Source organism: Clytia hemisphaerica, unplaced genomic scaffold (assembly GCF_902728285.1).
Source record: "Clytia hemisphaerica strain Z4C2 unplaced genomic scaffold, Clytia hemisphaerica genome assembly, whole genome shotgun sequence".
Classification (NCBI taxonomy): Eukaryota; Metazoa; Cnidaria; class Hydrozoa; order Leptothecata; family Clytiidae; genus Clytia; species Clytia hemisphaerica.
Window position 1 is genome coordinate 410582 of NW_027104613.1, and position 16652 is coordinate 427233.

Below are 16652 nucleotides of genomic sequence, written 5' to 3' on the forward strand. Positions count from 1 at the left end.
TACTACTATATAATAACAAAATGAAACCTATAAGTAAATAAAGCGGGACTTTTACATGTTCAAAATTCGTAAGTAAAATTAGATTTAAAGTATGCTTTTAACAGGCAGTAAGCATACAGTAATCAAGATTAAAATTGTCCAAAGTAATTAAAGCGATTCACTCGAGTCGACACAAACTCTCTACCAACTTCATCAAGTTTATCCGTTAGATTTTTATGGATGTGGAGCAAAGAAAGATTGTTGTTTTTGAGAAACGTCACCACTTTTCTTTTGTAGGTTGAAGATTTTGTGTTAAGATATGTGAATAATGTAACAACACCCCTGCCTCACAGCCCCGTTGGAACTTTTCCCACGTCGGGTCAAAAAATTTCTACTAAATTCCCAATGGGGATAGAAATTCTATTGCTCCAAACTTTTCTGAATGGGCTGGGGTCCCAGCGGGTCTGGGACACGTCGTGAAAGCTTAAAATACCAACATTAATCATCTCTCAGGTAATACTTTCATGTTATGAAAGTAAAACAAAAAAGTTTTATATAATTTGACAGACTTTTTATGTCGGGTTATGAAGGCTCCCAAATTGTAGGTCAACTAACCCCAAAAGGTAGGTCAAATATTTCCGTTAAAATATCTAACTTAGAACAATAAATATTGAAATGGACTATTTTTCACATTTCCTTAGCTCATTAGGAATAAGAAAATACCCTATCATCATAACTTAATTCCAATAGATTTCGATTTAGAAAGGATTTATTCAAAAAATGTCTCAATTCGAGTAGTATCCAATCAACTTCGATTCAGATTTTCGTTAGAAAAAATTAATTCAAGTTAAAATTTTATGTCTAGAAATAATCAGTAATATGTAACAGTATGCTCTGAAGCAACTTTTTATGAAGTTGAACTATCGTTAGGGCTACCATGCTAGGAAATGAGAAACCTACATTCTCGGGGTTTACTACATTCTCGGGGTCAGGTGCTGTAACCATCATATAACATTACAAACATTACAATATGTAATATACCTGTTATACGTATAATATGGTTTCAAATATTTTCTGGTCTGCGTTATACACGGCGCAAACTGCGAAAGATCGATAAAAGCACATGGTTAAATTTTGATGTTTGAAATGGTTTTATATGGATGAAATTGCTTGAGAATTATGTTTTTGATAATTCTTTGTGTTTTCCAAACATTTTCCTCTGCAATGACATTGATTAGAGTCAACCTGTCATCACTGACCTGTGAACTGTGACCTGTGACCTGTGACCTGCGTTTTACACTAACTGTATTTCGGTAGACTTGGTCAAATTACAGAAACCATTTGTCAGTTGTCTCCAAGGCCAATGAGGTACGTCCAGTCTGCGTAAATAAATTTTGTAGTTTAATACCGTCAAGTTACACAACATGCACACAACCATCTTGAAGACCTTGCCATAGTGTGCAGAGGGGTCTGAACCCCCCCATTAATATTTCATCCCCCCCTACAAAGGTATCCCCCCTATTTTTAAAATTTTTTGATCCCGCACCATTTAAAGGGGTCCGAGCCCCCAACATATAATTTGTACTCCCAGTATTGGGGAAGAATTTTGATGAATGAAATATATTTTTCAGTGTGAATTCGTACCAATAGTCAATGAACTTGAAAACACTAGCAAATAAACAATTTTTTTTAACCAAAAAGTTACTATCCCCCCCATTTTTATTTGATCCCCCCCTATAAGCTCAAACCCCCCATTTTAACTGGAAAATTGCCCATCCCCCCCTATAAAGCCTTCCTTGAAAACTCGGATCCCCCCCCCCCTTAAAAAAGGGGGGGGTTCATACTATGCTTGCTGGTCGCAAATGATAATCAAAAGCAAAACTTAAAATTCATAACTATGCAGGGAAGCTCATTTTTCCCCCGTTTTGCTTTAAACTCCCTTTTCATTGGTCTATGAATTTGGGCGATCGCTTTACCGCCTTGGCGGAATAAACACACAACCATAATAAATAAATTCAACAGAGCAGCGGAGTAGCAATTAATTTCAACTGGGAGTCCTCTCTTCTGTGCCAAGCACTGGCAGTGTTTTTTAAACTTTAAAACACTGTTAAATGAAGACCAGATGAATCTGTTTGTTATGACTGTGTAAGTTGTGACGAGAGTGTGCATGTTGTGTAACTTGACGGTATAATTCATTAAATTCTAGAAACCATTTTTCATAACTTTCTGCAGTCCACTTTCTGCAAGTCTGATAAGAGATATGTATAAACTGTTATCGCCATTCATTCCATTCCATCATTCAGTCAAAACGTGCGCAAAGGTTAGAAAAGGTTAGAAAAACACAATCTGCGTCCGGAACTGTGTGAAAAATAGTTTGATCAATTTCAACAAGAACTGTATATAATTGATCAAATTCCAAAGACCATTTGTCATAATTTTGCAAGTCCAATAATAGGAGATGTGATGTCATCATTTGGTTCCCGTCATCTGACTGACCCTGATTTACGGTCAGCAGGTTGAGTTGGAGAGTCGGAAAGCTTTTCCGCTGCTTTGCTGGATTTCCACTGTTGACCTCTGCACGCTCTGTATTTACAAGTTTTCAAATCGAAGTAGAGAGCCGCATGCTAATGGAGAAAACCGAAAACCAGTTTATCCGCGGTTTCTCAATTTTAAAATTCGGATCAGTACAAGATGTAGCTGCTTCTTAACAGAAAAATATTTTCGACCGACCGACCGAACGACTCCCACTTTTTAAAGTAGAAATGACGGGAACCAAACAATTTTTGGCGATTCGCCTTATCAAACACGTCCAAAAAAGCACGATTGCATCCAGTCTTTATCAAATTTAGACAGTAGCTGTACTTTTGTAAACTTTATCAAATTCCAATAACATTATAACACCATCAATTCCCCTAGAGGGAAACAAGAAAAATATGTTTTTATTGCAAAAACTATTAAAAAGCAGCAATAAAAAGTATCAGAAAATTCAACATAAACCAAAACTTGAGCAAACGGCTTTAAAGCTTCAAAAGATGTAGAAAAAGAATCCCCTTGATGAAAATCATGTGTTTGATTTGCCGAGTTAAAAAAATAAATGACAGAAATTGAAACTTGCAACAGATTTACACTGGAAATACTTTGGTACAACCAGGGGGGGGGTACATGTTCAGTGTAGTAACCCATGGGGTAATAACCTAATTTTCGGTAATTTTTAAAAAATTTGGGACCACCACCCTTTTTTAGTACATGGTACTAGTTTTTTCCGGGATTTTTTTTAGGGGACCACCCCTTTTACTACCATGTAGTAGCTATTACCACCAATTCGAATCCTTATACCACCCTTTAGTACCTTGTAGTAGATATCACCGCCCAAATAAATCCCTATAACACCCTTTTAGTAACCTGTAGTAGCTAGCACCACCCATTTCGATCCTCATACCACCCTTTTAATACCCTGTAGTGGCTACCATCACCTATTTTGAATCTTTACAACACCCTTTTAATACGCTGCAGGAAACTAACCACACCTGTACCATTTACTTTGTCTTTATTTTTAATACAAATATCCATTCTTTCTGGTTCTTTTGAAAAAGTACTGAAAAGCAATAACAAATACAGTCATTGATACTAACCATGATTTTTTCTTAAAGTTTTGGGATAGAATTTAAGCTTTCGCTGGCTCCTTGAACCTACTTACCGTATTACTCCGAAAAAAATTTCAATTTTAAGAGGGGTGTTTAAAAAAGAAGGGGCCTTTTTTTAAATTATTTTAGTTTAAAGTCTAATATTTAGAGCAACTATGCCCTTTCTTTGTTTTAGTTCTTTATCAGGATTTTAGTGCAGAACTTCTTTGGTTTTAAAGGATTAAAATTGCATCGAAAACTGCTCTGATTACAAGAAATGACTAAAATCTGTATTGAAAGTCACAAGTTTCTAATAAACGCACCTCCACTAGAGAGGGCGTTCATTCCAAGGGGGCGTTTATTCGAGGGGGCGTTTATTCGAGGGGGCGTTTATTCGAAGGGGCGTTTATTCGAGGGGGCGTTTATTCGAAGTAATACGGTAAACCTATTGAAAATCATTTCTTGAGTTAATGACTATTTTACATTTTGAATAAGTAAGTCCTGCAAAATTCGAATATTTCAAACATTCGAAATTGAAATTTCTAAACATAACAAAAAGAAAGAAAGAGAAAAATAAACAAAGAAAGAAAGAAAGAACAAAGAAAGGTTTTAGTTATGGCACACGCAGTACAGTGCAGTACGATAATACAACTGGCAGTTTTTCGATTTGGTTTGATCAAATCTAGCTGAATATACTACATTGTACTATCCTTTAAAATTAAAGTTTACTTTGGTACCACCCAATTTAGTACATGGTAGTAATTTTTTCTAGGATTTTTTTTAGGAGACCACCCTTTTTACTACCATGTACTAAATGGAAATAACTTCGAAAAACCACCACCCCACCGGCCATGGGTCACTACACTAAACATGTACCCCCCCCCTGGTACAACACTGACTTATCACATCTGATTCTGACTTATCGCTTGAGCTGCCATCTTGAAACACCACATTATGATCTGTAAAAACAACGCACGCTAAAAGTACCCAAAAAGTTAACCCGATCGGAAGAAAGTTTCGAAATCAAAGCGAGATCGGGAAATCGGAATAAAAAAACCAAACTCTTAAGTTGCGGTGGCTGGAAAAAAGGATTTGAAGGGTCATCGGGGCTGACCAATTATAGGAAGTTCAAGTTCGTGAGAGTTAATTATAATCTTTAAAAAAAAAATGAATGAGGATCAAAATCTTCCCTGGATGAGAACAGTTCTAGAACAAAGGTGACCCTAGAATTGCTGAATATGAAGCGATTTAAATGTCAATGTAGTAGAAATTGAGGAAAAGGCCCTTTAAAAGAACAGAATAAGAACCTTTTGATGCTTAAAGTGCCAAGAAATAAGAGCAACTGAGCCTCAACTAAAATAATTGGTTCTTATAAAAAATGTGTCCATTTTGACCAGAAGTAGATGAGTTGAATGATGTCCTTTAAATCGAATTGATTAGTTCTTAGACGTGACCAGGGTTGACCAGAGCCAGACTGAGTAGGCATTTTTTCCAAAGTTTGTAATTTGGTTCCCCCTCCTCTTAAGGGAAATATTTGTGGGAAAATACCGCCAACGAAACCAGCGCAAAAGTTTTTTTGACGCCCCTTGTCCTTCGACGCTTACAATAGTTCGGCTTAAGGCTTAAACCAATCCGTTGACATTTGAAGTTTATACATATTCTTTGTTAGAATTACAGAGAGATTCCAGTTAAAGAAAGTATATATTAGGAGGGTTTTCTATTGACGGGGACCGAAAATAAGTTCGAATTATATGAAAAAGCAATACAGATCTGTTAATGAGGTCAAAATTCCGCTTTTCATGAAGAAAATGCATGACAGCTGAACCCAAAAAACTAGCAAAATCTTTCCAAAGGAAAAAGAATAATACGGCAAAACCAATGGTAAAAATCAAATGATTGATCCGAGCCTAGTGTAAAAACTACAACTTAGTACACATCTATCAAGTCAATGCCACACACCTTAATAACTATTTCCATCCGACGTACAAAGTATAAAAGACAAATCCAATAGAAAGATTTCGATAATAGAAGTTCGAAAAAGTGAAAGTCCAAAAAAACGTGTAACTAACCTGCGATAGAATGGACAATCATCTTAACCTTGACAAACCATTCTTTCGGCCATCTTGGAATTGTCTCGATCAAATTATTTGCCGCCAGTTTGAAATCGGACAGGCTACCATCTTTAAATGACAAACGAAAAAATTAATCGTCTAATTTTAAAGAATTTTCGGGAATTTTAGCAATACACCTTTTTCCGGTCAGCTGCTTCGTATAAAGAGTCACCAAAATTTCGAGTAAACAAACCATCCCATTGGCTATAAAAAGCAAAAATATAAACAAAAAAATGTGCAAAGTATGAGAAAAATGTGCTTTCTGTGCTCTTACTTTGCACATTTTTTTGTTTATGTTTTTGCTTTTAGCCAATGAGATGGTTTGTTCACTCGAAATCTTGGTGACTTTTTATACGAAGCAGCTAAACGTCAAAAGGTGTATTTCTTGTCCTTTCAAAGTCTCTTTCGTGAGAAAATAAATGATTTTCATAGTAATTGAATTATTGTCTGAAAACTCAAATGAAATGCTCATTGGAAGATTGCTGTCAGCATGAAAGTCTTGAGAATTTGGAACTCTCCCAAGAAATCTATCTTTTAATAAAAAAACAGACTCGTAAAAATATTAAATTTGATTCGGTGCGATAATAATCTTTTCATATTAATCTTGTATTTATCGAAATGATACAAGCCAAATTATGAAAATACATTGATTTGTTTAAGGTTTAAGAGTTTTGAGATTTGTACTATACACCCTTTTCGCGGTTAGTGTAAAACTCAGGTCACAGGTCACAGCTCGCAGGTCACAGGTCACAGGTCACAGTTCAGTGATGACAGGTTAACTCTAAACAATGTCATTGCAGAGGAAAATGTTTGGAAAACACAAAGAATTATCAAAAACATAATTCTCAAGCAATTTCATCCATATAAAACCATTTCAAACATCAAAATTTAACCATGTGCTTTTATCGATCTTTCGCAGTTTGCGCCGTGTATAACGCAGACCAGAAAATATTTGAAACCATATTATACGTATAACAGGTATATTACATATTGTAATGTTTGTAATGTTATATGATGGTTACATATAATAAAACAAATCGCTCTAAAACTAACTTCTCAGAGAACTCACGAGCTTCTGATGGGTGTAATAGACGATATCGGCTTTCCGAATTCTCCCCGAATGATTACCCATGATGCATTGCGCAAAAAAATTCACGGACAATATTGACTTACTGAATTTTTTGCGCAATGCATCATGGGTAATCATTCGGGGAGAATTTCGTTAAGCCGATATCGTCTATTTTATATCCAGCCATATTGTTATCATCACATTCGGTATGCTGAATATTTTTCGTTTTTTTGTCTGTTCTTGCATCATATTTTATGATCCTGTTAATATTTTTGTCAAAAATTGTCATTAAGACATTAAAATAATAACTGAATAATTAATTAGTTCCATCCTTCTAAAACCACTCTCTTAGGGACCTCCCATCTTCTGATTGGTGCCATTTTATATCCATTCACACCATCCACATCACATTTTGTATAATAAATATTTTTCGTGCTTTTGTCTTGCTAGGCATCATATTTTATGATTTTGTCATTATTTTTGTAAGTAAGTGTCACTATGTCAAAATAGGTTGTTATTCTATTCAATTGTCATTTTATAATATCTAAATAGCATGTATTACTTTTTTGTAATTTAATGCGCTATGTATTGATGTTATGTTATGTATATGTTATGATCTTTTTTTTTCTGGTCTGCACTTTGTTGACCTGTGACCTGTGACCTGCGACCTGTGACCTGCGTTTTACACTAACCGCCCTTTTCGAACGTAGCCGCCAATTGCCGCGCGGGCATATTTTTGTCCGTTTTACCACCCTAAAACCGTCCCAGTCTTTTTTCCGCACATATAAACAATTGAAAAAGGTGTTACAAAAGGATTGGATCGAGTTTAGGGGACAAATGCCCGCGCGGCAATTGGCAGCTACGGTCGAAAAGGTGTATCCACTTTCAATCTTTTCAATACTATTATGCTGTCCAGGGTTTCGGTAGCGTGGGAAGATCTATCCCACGACACAGAAACCCTGAAAGCAGACGGGTAATCTATATCAATCTAATTACCAGTAGTTGGTTTGTTTAAAAAAAAAATAAAAGTAGCTTTTTGAATGGCCGTAATGGAATAGAGTTGTAGACAGTTGTCTAGGCGAGAAGAAGAAGAAGCATTTAGGACTTCCCCTAGAGTTAGATGTGCCGGTAGCTACGGTGTATACACTTTCAATCTTTTCAATCTTACCAAAGTCCTTGTTGCTCTGATTATACTTCAGATTCATCACTTGTCCATTGATTGTCATTTTGTCCTTGCCACCAGCATAACATTCCACATTTGTAAAGGTTTTTGGATTCTTTTGAATTTTTCTTTTGACTTCGTTATCATCAATAAACATTTGAAGTATGTAATTATTTGCCATTACCTTTGGAGAAAGAAAAGACTTATTACACCAATAAGTAAGTAAGTCTGTAGACTAGAGTCTACTTTGGCTGAAATTTGCTTTTTGATGATTTTTTTATGGCGCTGAGTCCATTAAAGTAGACTAGGAGCATTTGACCAGGTTGCCATTTTGAGAAAAAACATAAAAACTCCAAACAACAAAAAACTTACTTGGAGTTGAGAAATACAACAAAAAATTATAAACAAACATCAATAACAGATTTGCAATCCCTTATTCTTAAATAAAAACATTGCTTGGTACTGTTTTAACCTTCCAAAAACAACTTAAATCTGAGCAATCTAAGCAAAAGCATACCGGGCCACTTAATCGCGCCATCCAGTCTATAAAAAAGCTTTAAGTGAACCCCGGGCTAGTAAGTCTGTGACCACAGTCGGAGGCGCCTCTTCCGCTATCTACCGGAAGGTAGGGGAGGGTGCCATTCTTTCTCCCTGGATTGTTCCACTTACCCTTGATCCTTCTCTTAATTGCTGAGCATCAAGCAGAGAGGCATCTAGTACCTACCATTTTGGGAATCTTTGGTATGACCTGCGAGCCGGATGCTCTACCACTGCACTACAGTCTCTTAATTACACCAACCCCATCAAAGTCGGACTGTAATGTTTATTGATCTTTAGTTTTAATTAAACAATTTCTATTTTTTGATTGAATGGAAATGCGAAATATTTTATTCTGGGCAATATCATCTTTGTGAAACTAATTTTGTTTCATTTTGTTTCAGTGTTTTCACCTTTCAAAGTCTCTCTAAGGGTAGGAAAAATCACGATTTTTAGGAATTTTTTTTGATTTCGAGAGAAAAAATTGTAAAAAAATCTCGAAGGGTATAGTAGGGGGAAATTTGTTCGTTTTTTTGAGGTCGCTCGATTTTTTTAGTCAAAGCACATGTTATACATTTATACATTAACCCTTAAAAACAGTGTTTTCAGTGTTTTTCAGCCAGAAACAGCTGTTTTGTCCAGTTTTTGCGCTTTTGGAAGCTCAATATCTCGAGTTAGGTACTGAAATCACCTATACTCGCAATATATCACTAATCTTAATTTTTTGAGAGCTTTCTAAAAATATACAACAGGTCTCCGTTTTCTCAAGCTAAAATTTTCATTAATTTTTCACCCTATGATTTTTGCCTGAGACCGTCGTATTTGTCCGAAAATCACACCAAAGTGTCCGAAAAAAAATTGCCACCCAAGTTATTTTGATTCCTCTACCCCTTAGCTTTCCAAAAATGTATAACAAGTGCTTTGACTAAAAAAATCGAGCGATTTCACAAATTTCCTCCTACTGGAAGGGAATTTTTCACAAATCGAAGAAAATCTTCAAAAAAGTCTCTATAAGGGTCATCAACTTTTCAGCTAAAATCAGTCTCTTTAAGGGTCGGTTTTTGGAGGTCCCCTCATATCCTCAACCCTGGCACCCCTAATAACATGTCGCATGAGACCTTCCAAGTTTCACAACTCACCCTTTTCATGCGAATATCCACTTTATACCATTCATTAAAATTACAACCATAATTTTTTTCAATTTTGTTCTTGTTCCATACAATCAATCTCAGTTTCTTGTCGCTGTGAAAAAGGATTACCGGCAATTTACTACCCTCGACCGGTTGATATAGGGTGCCAGAAGCTGAACATCTCAAAATGTCGGTAAAACGTTCGTCCAATTGGCCGTATACTATGAATTCTAAAGACATTTGCCATTCTTTCGTTTGGACTGGTATAATGTTTATCAATCTGTTTCGTTCTGGTTTGAATGCTTTGGGAAAAGAAAATAATTTACAATCACTTTTTAAGAACTCCCTTAATTTGAACACATGTTTCTTCCTTCCCAGGACCCATCAATACAATTCTTTGTGCCGCGGTCGGCTTTTTAGGGAACTAGTAATGAATTTAAAAGGAAGATTTGTTCTCAACAAAGTTTTTTCCGTAAGCGTCCCAAGCCCTGAACTAGCGGTCCAAGAGCTGCGAAACCTTGCGATTTTGAGACTCGCTTTTTTTGAAGTAAGACGATAAATGATCCGTTATTCCAGGGATATGTTATAGCAGAGCTGGATAACGCACATTTAAAAAAGCCTTGTTCTATCTCTGTCCCTGACATTAAAATTTGATATGAAATTTGACTTTTTTAATTACAAACTCGTGAAATTTGGATTTCCTCTTAGCCAATGATTCTGCTGCTGCACTTATCGTTCACGATTAAAAACTTTTAATTATCAAGAGGGTCTGTAAAACATTGGTGAATGACAATTTAAAAAAATGAAAAACATTGCTTTCATTAGTAAAGTTATAAGAAGTTTCTTCTCTAAGATTATAAATAGTACTTTTTCATTTGAAATACCGCGCTACACCGCGGGGTGCCTCACTTTCTAACTGATATTTTCAGATAGCAAGTCGGTATGTCTGATTATGGAAAAAATTTCAAGTCAATTGAAACAGTATTTGTCAAAATATTTACATCCGAAATTTTTAAAGAGAAATCATGAAAGCTTCTCAAATTCATAACACACGCTGATAAAAATAGATATCATTTACAAGGAAGCTTTTGGGGTATCTTCTACAAATATTATTTTGATGAAAAGCGGGAACATCATAGCAAAATATGTGCAAACGTACTGCATTAATACTTTGTCTACTTCATTTTTCTTATAAAAACAGAACACTCAAGGGGACAGAGATGGATTTCTATTATCAACAGTTTACAATAGAAAAGACAAAGAAGCAATCCGCTAAGGAATTTTCGTCCTTCATCCAGCTCCGCTATAACATATCCCTGGTTATTCCTACTTTTATTTGATGATCTTATAATTAATATATTCTACTACCGGGTGCAACAAAAAAAAGTATACAGGTTTGTCGAGATATTGTGAGCTTCAGGATTTAAATTTTTTGTTCATTCTTTTTTTATCGTATAGAGGATGCTCTAACTTGAAGTTTGAGCTATCATACATTAAATTTGAAAAAGTAGTTCGAAAGTTATTTTTAAAAAACTGACTTTTTTTCCATGTCGAAATTTCAAAAAATCATTAAAAACAGCAATCAAGCTATAAATAAGACAATATGACAAAAACATAATTTTATTGTTCTTTTTGGTGTTTTTTTTTCTTATTTAAATTTTACCAACAGTTTCTCCATCTTATTTGCAAGTCATGAACATTTCCAACACGAGCAAACTCGATGCAGACCCAAATTCTTTGAGCAACTAGTCGAGGAATGGTGATCTATTTTTCAAAAGTTTTCTCACATAGCACACAAAAAATATCGAAACCTCTCTTTGAGATTTCCAAAACTTTTTTCAGCTTTTCCAAAAATATTACTCCACATGGGAATAGCTTTTTTTACCATATTTCTAAATTCCGTAACGAGTTTTGATGAACACAGTTGCATTTTTTGGTATTTTTATGTGCAAAGAAGGTAAGTGTCAAGAGAAAAGTTTGCTTGCTGTTTTTGATGATTTTTTGAAATTTCGACATTAAAAAAAAGTCAGTTTTTTTAAAATAATTTTCGAACTAATTTTTCAAACCTTATGTATGATAGCTCAAAATTCAAGTTAAAGTCTGTCCAGATATAATTGGCAGTGGAAACAAGAATGCCTGTAACTTTTGATAGTCCAATAGTTAAAAATTTGGAGATTTGATGTTTCACAGAAAAATGCTACCAAGGGGTATTTCGGGTCCCATATCTTCCGAACGACTTATCTGTTTGCCTTGAAATTTAATAATCTTCTTGACATAAGGTTGAACTACCACTGGTGTAAAAATGACCGTTATATCATAAAAGGAAAAAAAATCTCAATTTTTGCAATTGCAAATTAAACCGCTAAAACTCGCGAATTTTTCAAAAAAAAAAACATTCAAATATAGCGCTTTTGATTCTCTAAAACAAACAAAACAAGACGACTGAAAAGTCGAAAATTTCGCCTTGAAAATATGCATCGATAATTATAAATACTGTATATCGATAAATATGAGGTACATGCGCTAATAAAAGTGCTTAAAGAAAAGACTTTCAAACACACCTGCATGCATTTCACTCTTAAAAACAGCCCTAAGTTGGGACTGATCAATGAAGTAAGCCCGAAGGGCTAGTAGAAATTTGATCTCCTTAGTGCAGTAGGATTTGCAGCCTTCCCATCCCACCAAAGTTGTGCGGCCTTGAGTGACCCGCCTGTTTTTTCTACAAATAACAGATAGAAACTAAAATTTCCCATTAGGTTTCAAAAAAATATACCATTCAAAACAAAGAAATCACTAATCCTATACGTCTCGTCCAAAATGCGGCGTAAAAAAATATAAGAATTCCCTTTTTCTTGCCTGAGAAAGGCTAAAGATTTAGCTTATACTTCATTTTGGGACTGATTGATGTTTATCTTTATTAATTTATTTTTTCATGTGCAAATCTACAATCATCGTTTTGTGGTTATGGGATATTGTTCACAAGAGTTCCGAGTTTCGACGCAGTGTTTCAATCAATCTCTTTCATCATTCAGCTGATTGGAAAACTTTGTTAGCATCTTTTATGATATTATACACTATCAGTAATATATGAGTAAATGTAGGCATGCTAATGCAAATATAGATTAAACGATTAATTGAATTTGTGTACAGTATATGGCCCCCAAAACGGAGACGGCCCCCAAAACGGAGGTTTTCATTAAAATGAAGATTCTGACTTGTAGATTTATCAGAATTAAACGATTTTGTTTATTTTGAAAGAATGATGGTTTATACTTAAAAATGAGCATGTTTTTGCTGGTTTGAGACAGATTCAAAATAACATATTTGCTCTAAAGGAAATATTTTTAACACCAAAATTAGATAAAAATTGCATATAACTCACTCTAGCACCTTGGATATTGAAAATAAGTTATGAAAACGGGGTAAAGGAAACTTTCTACACCTAATGCCGTTCAGAAAATGCAAATACATCTGTGACTTAGAGGCTGGGTAAAAGATATAGCATCTTGAAGGTCAACCAGTATTTTGGAGCCCTAGAATCAGCATTGACAAAACCGAAAATTCTAAATATGAGAAAAAGCAAAAAAATTTTTGGATTCTATTCTATCACCTTGAGTTAATAGTTTATAACAAAAAGTTAACATTATATATAAAAATTTTCGCTGAATCAGCAAAAACGGCAAATTCTGTCATTTTTTGCAAAATATAGGAGAAAAATATCTTTAAAGCTTAATATTTTCAGTTTCAGTTAAGCTTTTTTCTAAAATTTTCACAGCTTATTCCATACATGAATGGAAACTATTTTCAAAAGAGATTTGTTTTCAAAAATTTGATTAAGACGTTGTTAAATCAAAATTGTCATTTTGAAAATTTCTAAATTTCAGTTTGGACTTTGAAATATCGAAAATCTTCAAATATTTCATAAAAATCATAAATTTTACATCCATCGGGTCGTAAATTTAAGGGAAACACAAATATGTTCATAGTTTTCCCCCTATTACCACTGGGCTTAAATTTGATTTTAACTACACCTCCGTTTTGGGGGCCCCGCACCTGCATTTTGACAACCAGGGGTATACTGTAAAAATTTTATCAAATAAATTTATGCCCAAAACCCTCTAAATCACATTTCAAAACTATGGTCAAAATTTTGTATTCAGATCTTAAAGATATCTCGAGAAATGGCTAAAATTTCAGACCTCCGTTTTGGGGGCCACTAGAAAAAAGCTACCTATCTTTAAGCGATTGAAAAATATTGTTGAAATTAAAAATTTTGAAAAAGAACTTCCAGGAAATAAAGTAGAGATATTAAAGGTTTTCATGCAGCAAAATTTTTTTTCTCTTTTCCTCTAGATTTGAGAGAAATTTCAAATTTGATCGCCGTTTTGGGGGCCACATACTGTGTATATCTTGTTATTTTGTTGTTTTTTTGCAGAGAGATAAACAGTTCTCTTCTTCGTGCCTCTCCCCCGAAGAGACAAAAATATAATAGGCCGAATTCGCAAAAATTTAACAGTCTTCTCTCAAACTTGTGCAATTAGTGGACATCATTTGTCCTTTTTTTCCAGCATGGCAGAAATTTGAACCGCTAAATCAAACTACTTTATTAATTACACAAATATAATTAGTCAAGTATTTAACAGTCATGAAATTTTTACAATTTGAAATTAACGCAAATAAACCAGCTGCGCTGGAAGCTCCGGCTTAAGAGATTAAAAGATGTGAAAGATGAGTTTGTTGAGTTAGAACGTTGCCCACAAACTACTAATCAGAACAGATCAGAAAGCAAAGTAATAATTCTATTGCAGAGCGAGCATGAGAAATAATCTTAACGAATATAAAAAAGACAGCTGAGAGTTTAGCTCTTCTAAGTGATTACACATGCACTTTCTTGCCTAAAGAACCAACCCCAACCCCCAACCCCCCCACTCATCCTCAACTAAAAAGTTCAAAATTGGAGCTAAAGGAGATAAACATTTAGGAGTTAATATCTTCAAGTTCTTATAAATTAATCTTTTTCTAAACTTGCCAATAGTGAAGCCATGATGCACCGTTAATTTGATTGTCCGGATAAAATTTTGAAAAGAAAAATAGCCTAATTAGAGGCCACGGCTTTTAGCTAAGCATTATTTTTTCTGTTGGGATAATTCTTGGAGAGGAGGATAAACCAAATAAAATGGTACAATAGTGTGTATGTAATAAATAGTGGTATATTTGGAAAAAACCTGTTTCGGGTTTGAAAAATCTTCAAAAGGAACGGTCGCCCCAGCCAATGAAATTACAACAAAGTCCAAAAAAATATCATTTTTCAGTTATAAACACTGTGAAAATTTCTCCGATCTTGTTCAAAGTTACACAGGAATTGTGGTTTTAGTATCCTTTACTGAATTCCCATAGTGATATGTTTGTAATAAATCTGTGTCGGGTTTGAAAATTCAAAAGTAACGGTCGCCAGCCGCGATAAAATTACGACAAAGTCAAAAACGATCATTTTCAGCCATAACACTGTGAAAATTTCTCCAATCTTGTTCAAATTTACACAGGAATTGTGTTTTAGTATCCTTTACTGAATTCTCATAGTGATATGTTTGTAAAAATCTGTGTCGGGTTTGAAAAATCGAAAATCAAAGGATCGGTCGCCAGCCCACGATGAAATTACGACAAAGTCCAAAAACGATCATTTTCAGCCATACCGTGAGATTGGGTAACTTGCAACAGTGGAGGCTAACATGCATAGCCCTCAAATGTAAGACCTAGCTGGTCATTAGAATACAAAGTTAAGTCAAAACAAAAATGGTAGACTAGAGCTGCGAGAGGAGCTGCGTAGTTGTATTTTAATGACCAGCTAGGTCTTTTATTTGAAGACTATGCATGTTAGCCTCCACTGATGCAAGTTACCCAATCTCACGGTAACACTGTGAAGATTTCTCTAATCTTGTTCAAATTTACACAGGAATTGTGTTTTAGTATCCTTTATTGAATTCTCATAGTGATATGTTTGTAAAAAATCTGTGTCGGGTTTGAAAAATCAAAAGTAACGGTCGCCAGCCGCGATAAAATTACGACAAAGACAAAAATGATCATTTTCAGCCATAACACTGTGAAAATTTCTTCAATCTTGTTCACATTTACCAGGAATTGTGTATTAGTATCCTTTACTGAATTCTCATAGTGATATGTTTGTAAAGAGTCTGTGTCGGGTTTGAAAAATCAAAAGGAACGGTCGCCAGCAGCGATGAAATTACGACAAAGTCCAAAAACGATCATTTTCAGCCATAACACTGTGAAGATTTCTCCAATCTTGTTCAAATTTACACAGGAATTGTGTTTTAGTATCCTTTATTGAATTCTCATAGTGATATGTTTGTGAAAAATCTGTGTCGGGTTTGAAAAATCAAAAGGAACGGTCGCCAGTCGCCATGAAATTACGACATCAAAGTCCAAAAACGATAATTTTCAGCCATAACACTGAAGATTTCTCCAATCTTGTTCAAATTTACACAGGAATTGTGTTTTAGTATCCTTTATTGAATTCTCATAGTGATATGTTTGTAAAAAATCTGACAATGATGAATACAAAACAGGATCATTTTCAGCCACATAATAATCTATTTGTACTTCAGCGGTCAGAAGCTTGGGGAATAGCGATAGATTTGGACCCGTGTTACATTTCATCATAAATCCCAAGGTAATTAGCATTACTTATTTCAAGTTAAAGTATAGACAGGGCCTTGTCTTAGCAAAGTATCCTGGGACGCCCTATATGTGACGCCCTCATTCCTCCCGTTACGCCCGAAAAAAATTCCTAACCGCCGCCGTCGCCGCAGAAACACGCTGAAAACAATACTTTCGCTAGGCGAAATTAAAAAAATTTTGGAATTATATTTCACTATTAAAAGTTACAGGCATTCTTGTTTCCACTGCCAATTATATCTGGACAGACTTTAGAGCATCCTCTATACGATAAAAAAAGAATAAAGAGAAAAATTAAATCCTGAAGCTCACAATATCTCGACAAACCTGTATTTTTTTTTTTACTTT

General features: G+C 34.7%; 2 protein-coding genes across 2 annotated transcripts in view; one reads left to right on the forward strand and one right to left on the reverse strand.

Annotated features, from left to right (window-relative positions):
- LOC136824374 (myosin-13-like) overlaps positions 1-16652 on the forward strand; it is a 45736-nt gene that overhangs the window by 15093 nt on the left and 13991 nt on the right. The gene's annotated exons all lie outside the window — the stretch shown is intronic.
- LOC136824373 (uncharacterized) overlaps positions 1-16652 on the reverse strand; it is a 31154-nt gene that overhangs the window by 12284 nt on the left and 2218 nt on the right. The window contains exons 3-5 of the mRNA XM_067080524.1: positions 9621-9913; positions 7951-8128; positions 5672-5782 (exon numbers count right to left, since the gene is read on the reverse strand). Of these exons, the coding sequence (XP_066936625.1) occupies positions 5672-5782; positions 7951-8128; positions 9621-9913 (582 nt within the window). The remainder of the gene's footprint in view (positions 1-5671; positions 5783-7950; positions 8129-9620; positions 9914-16652) is intronic.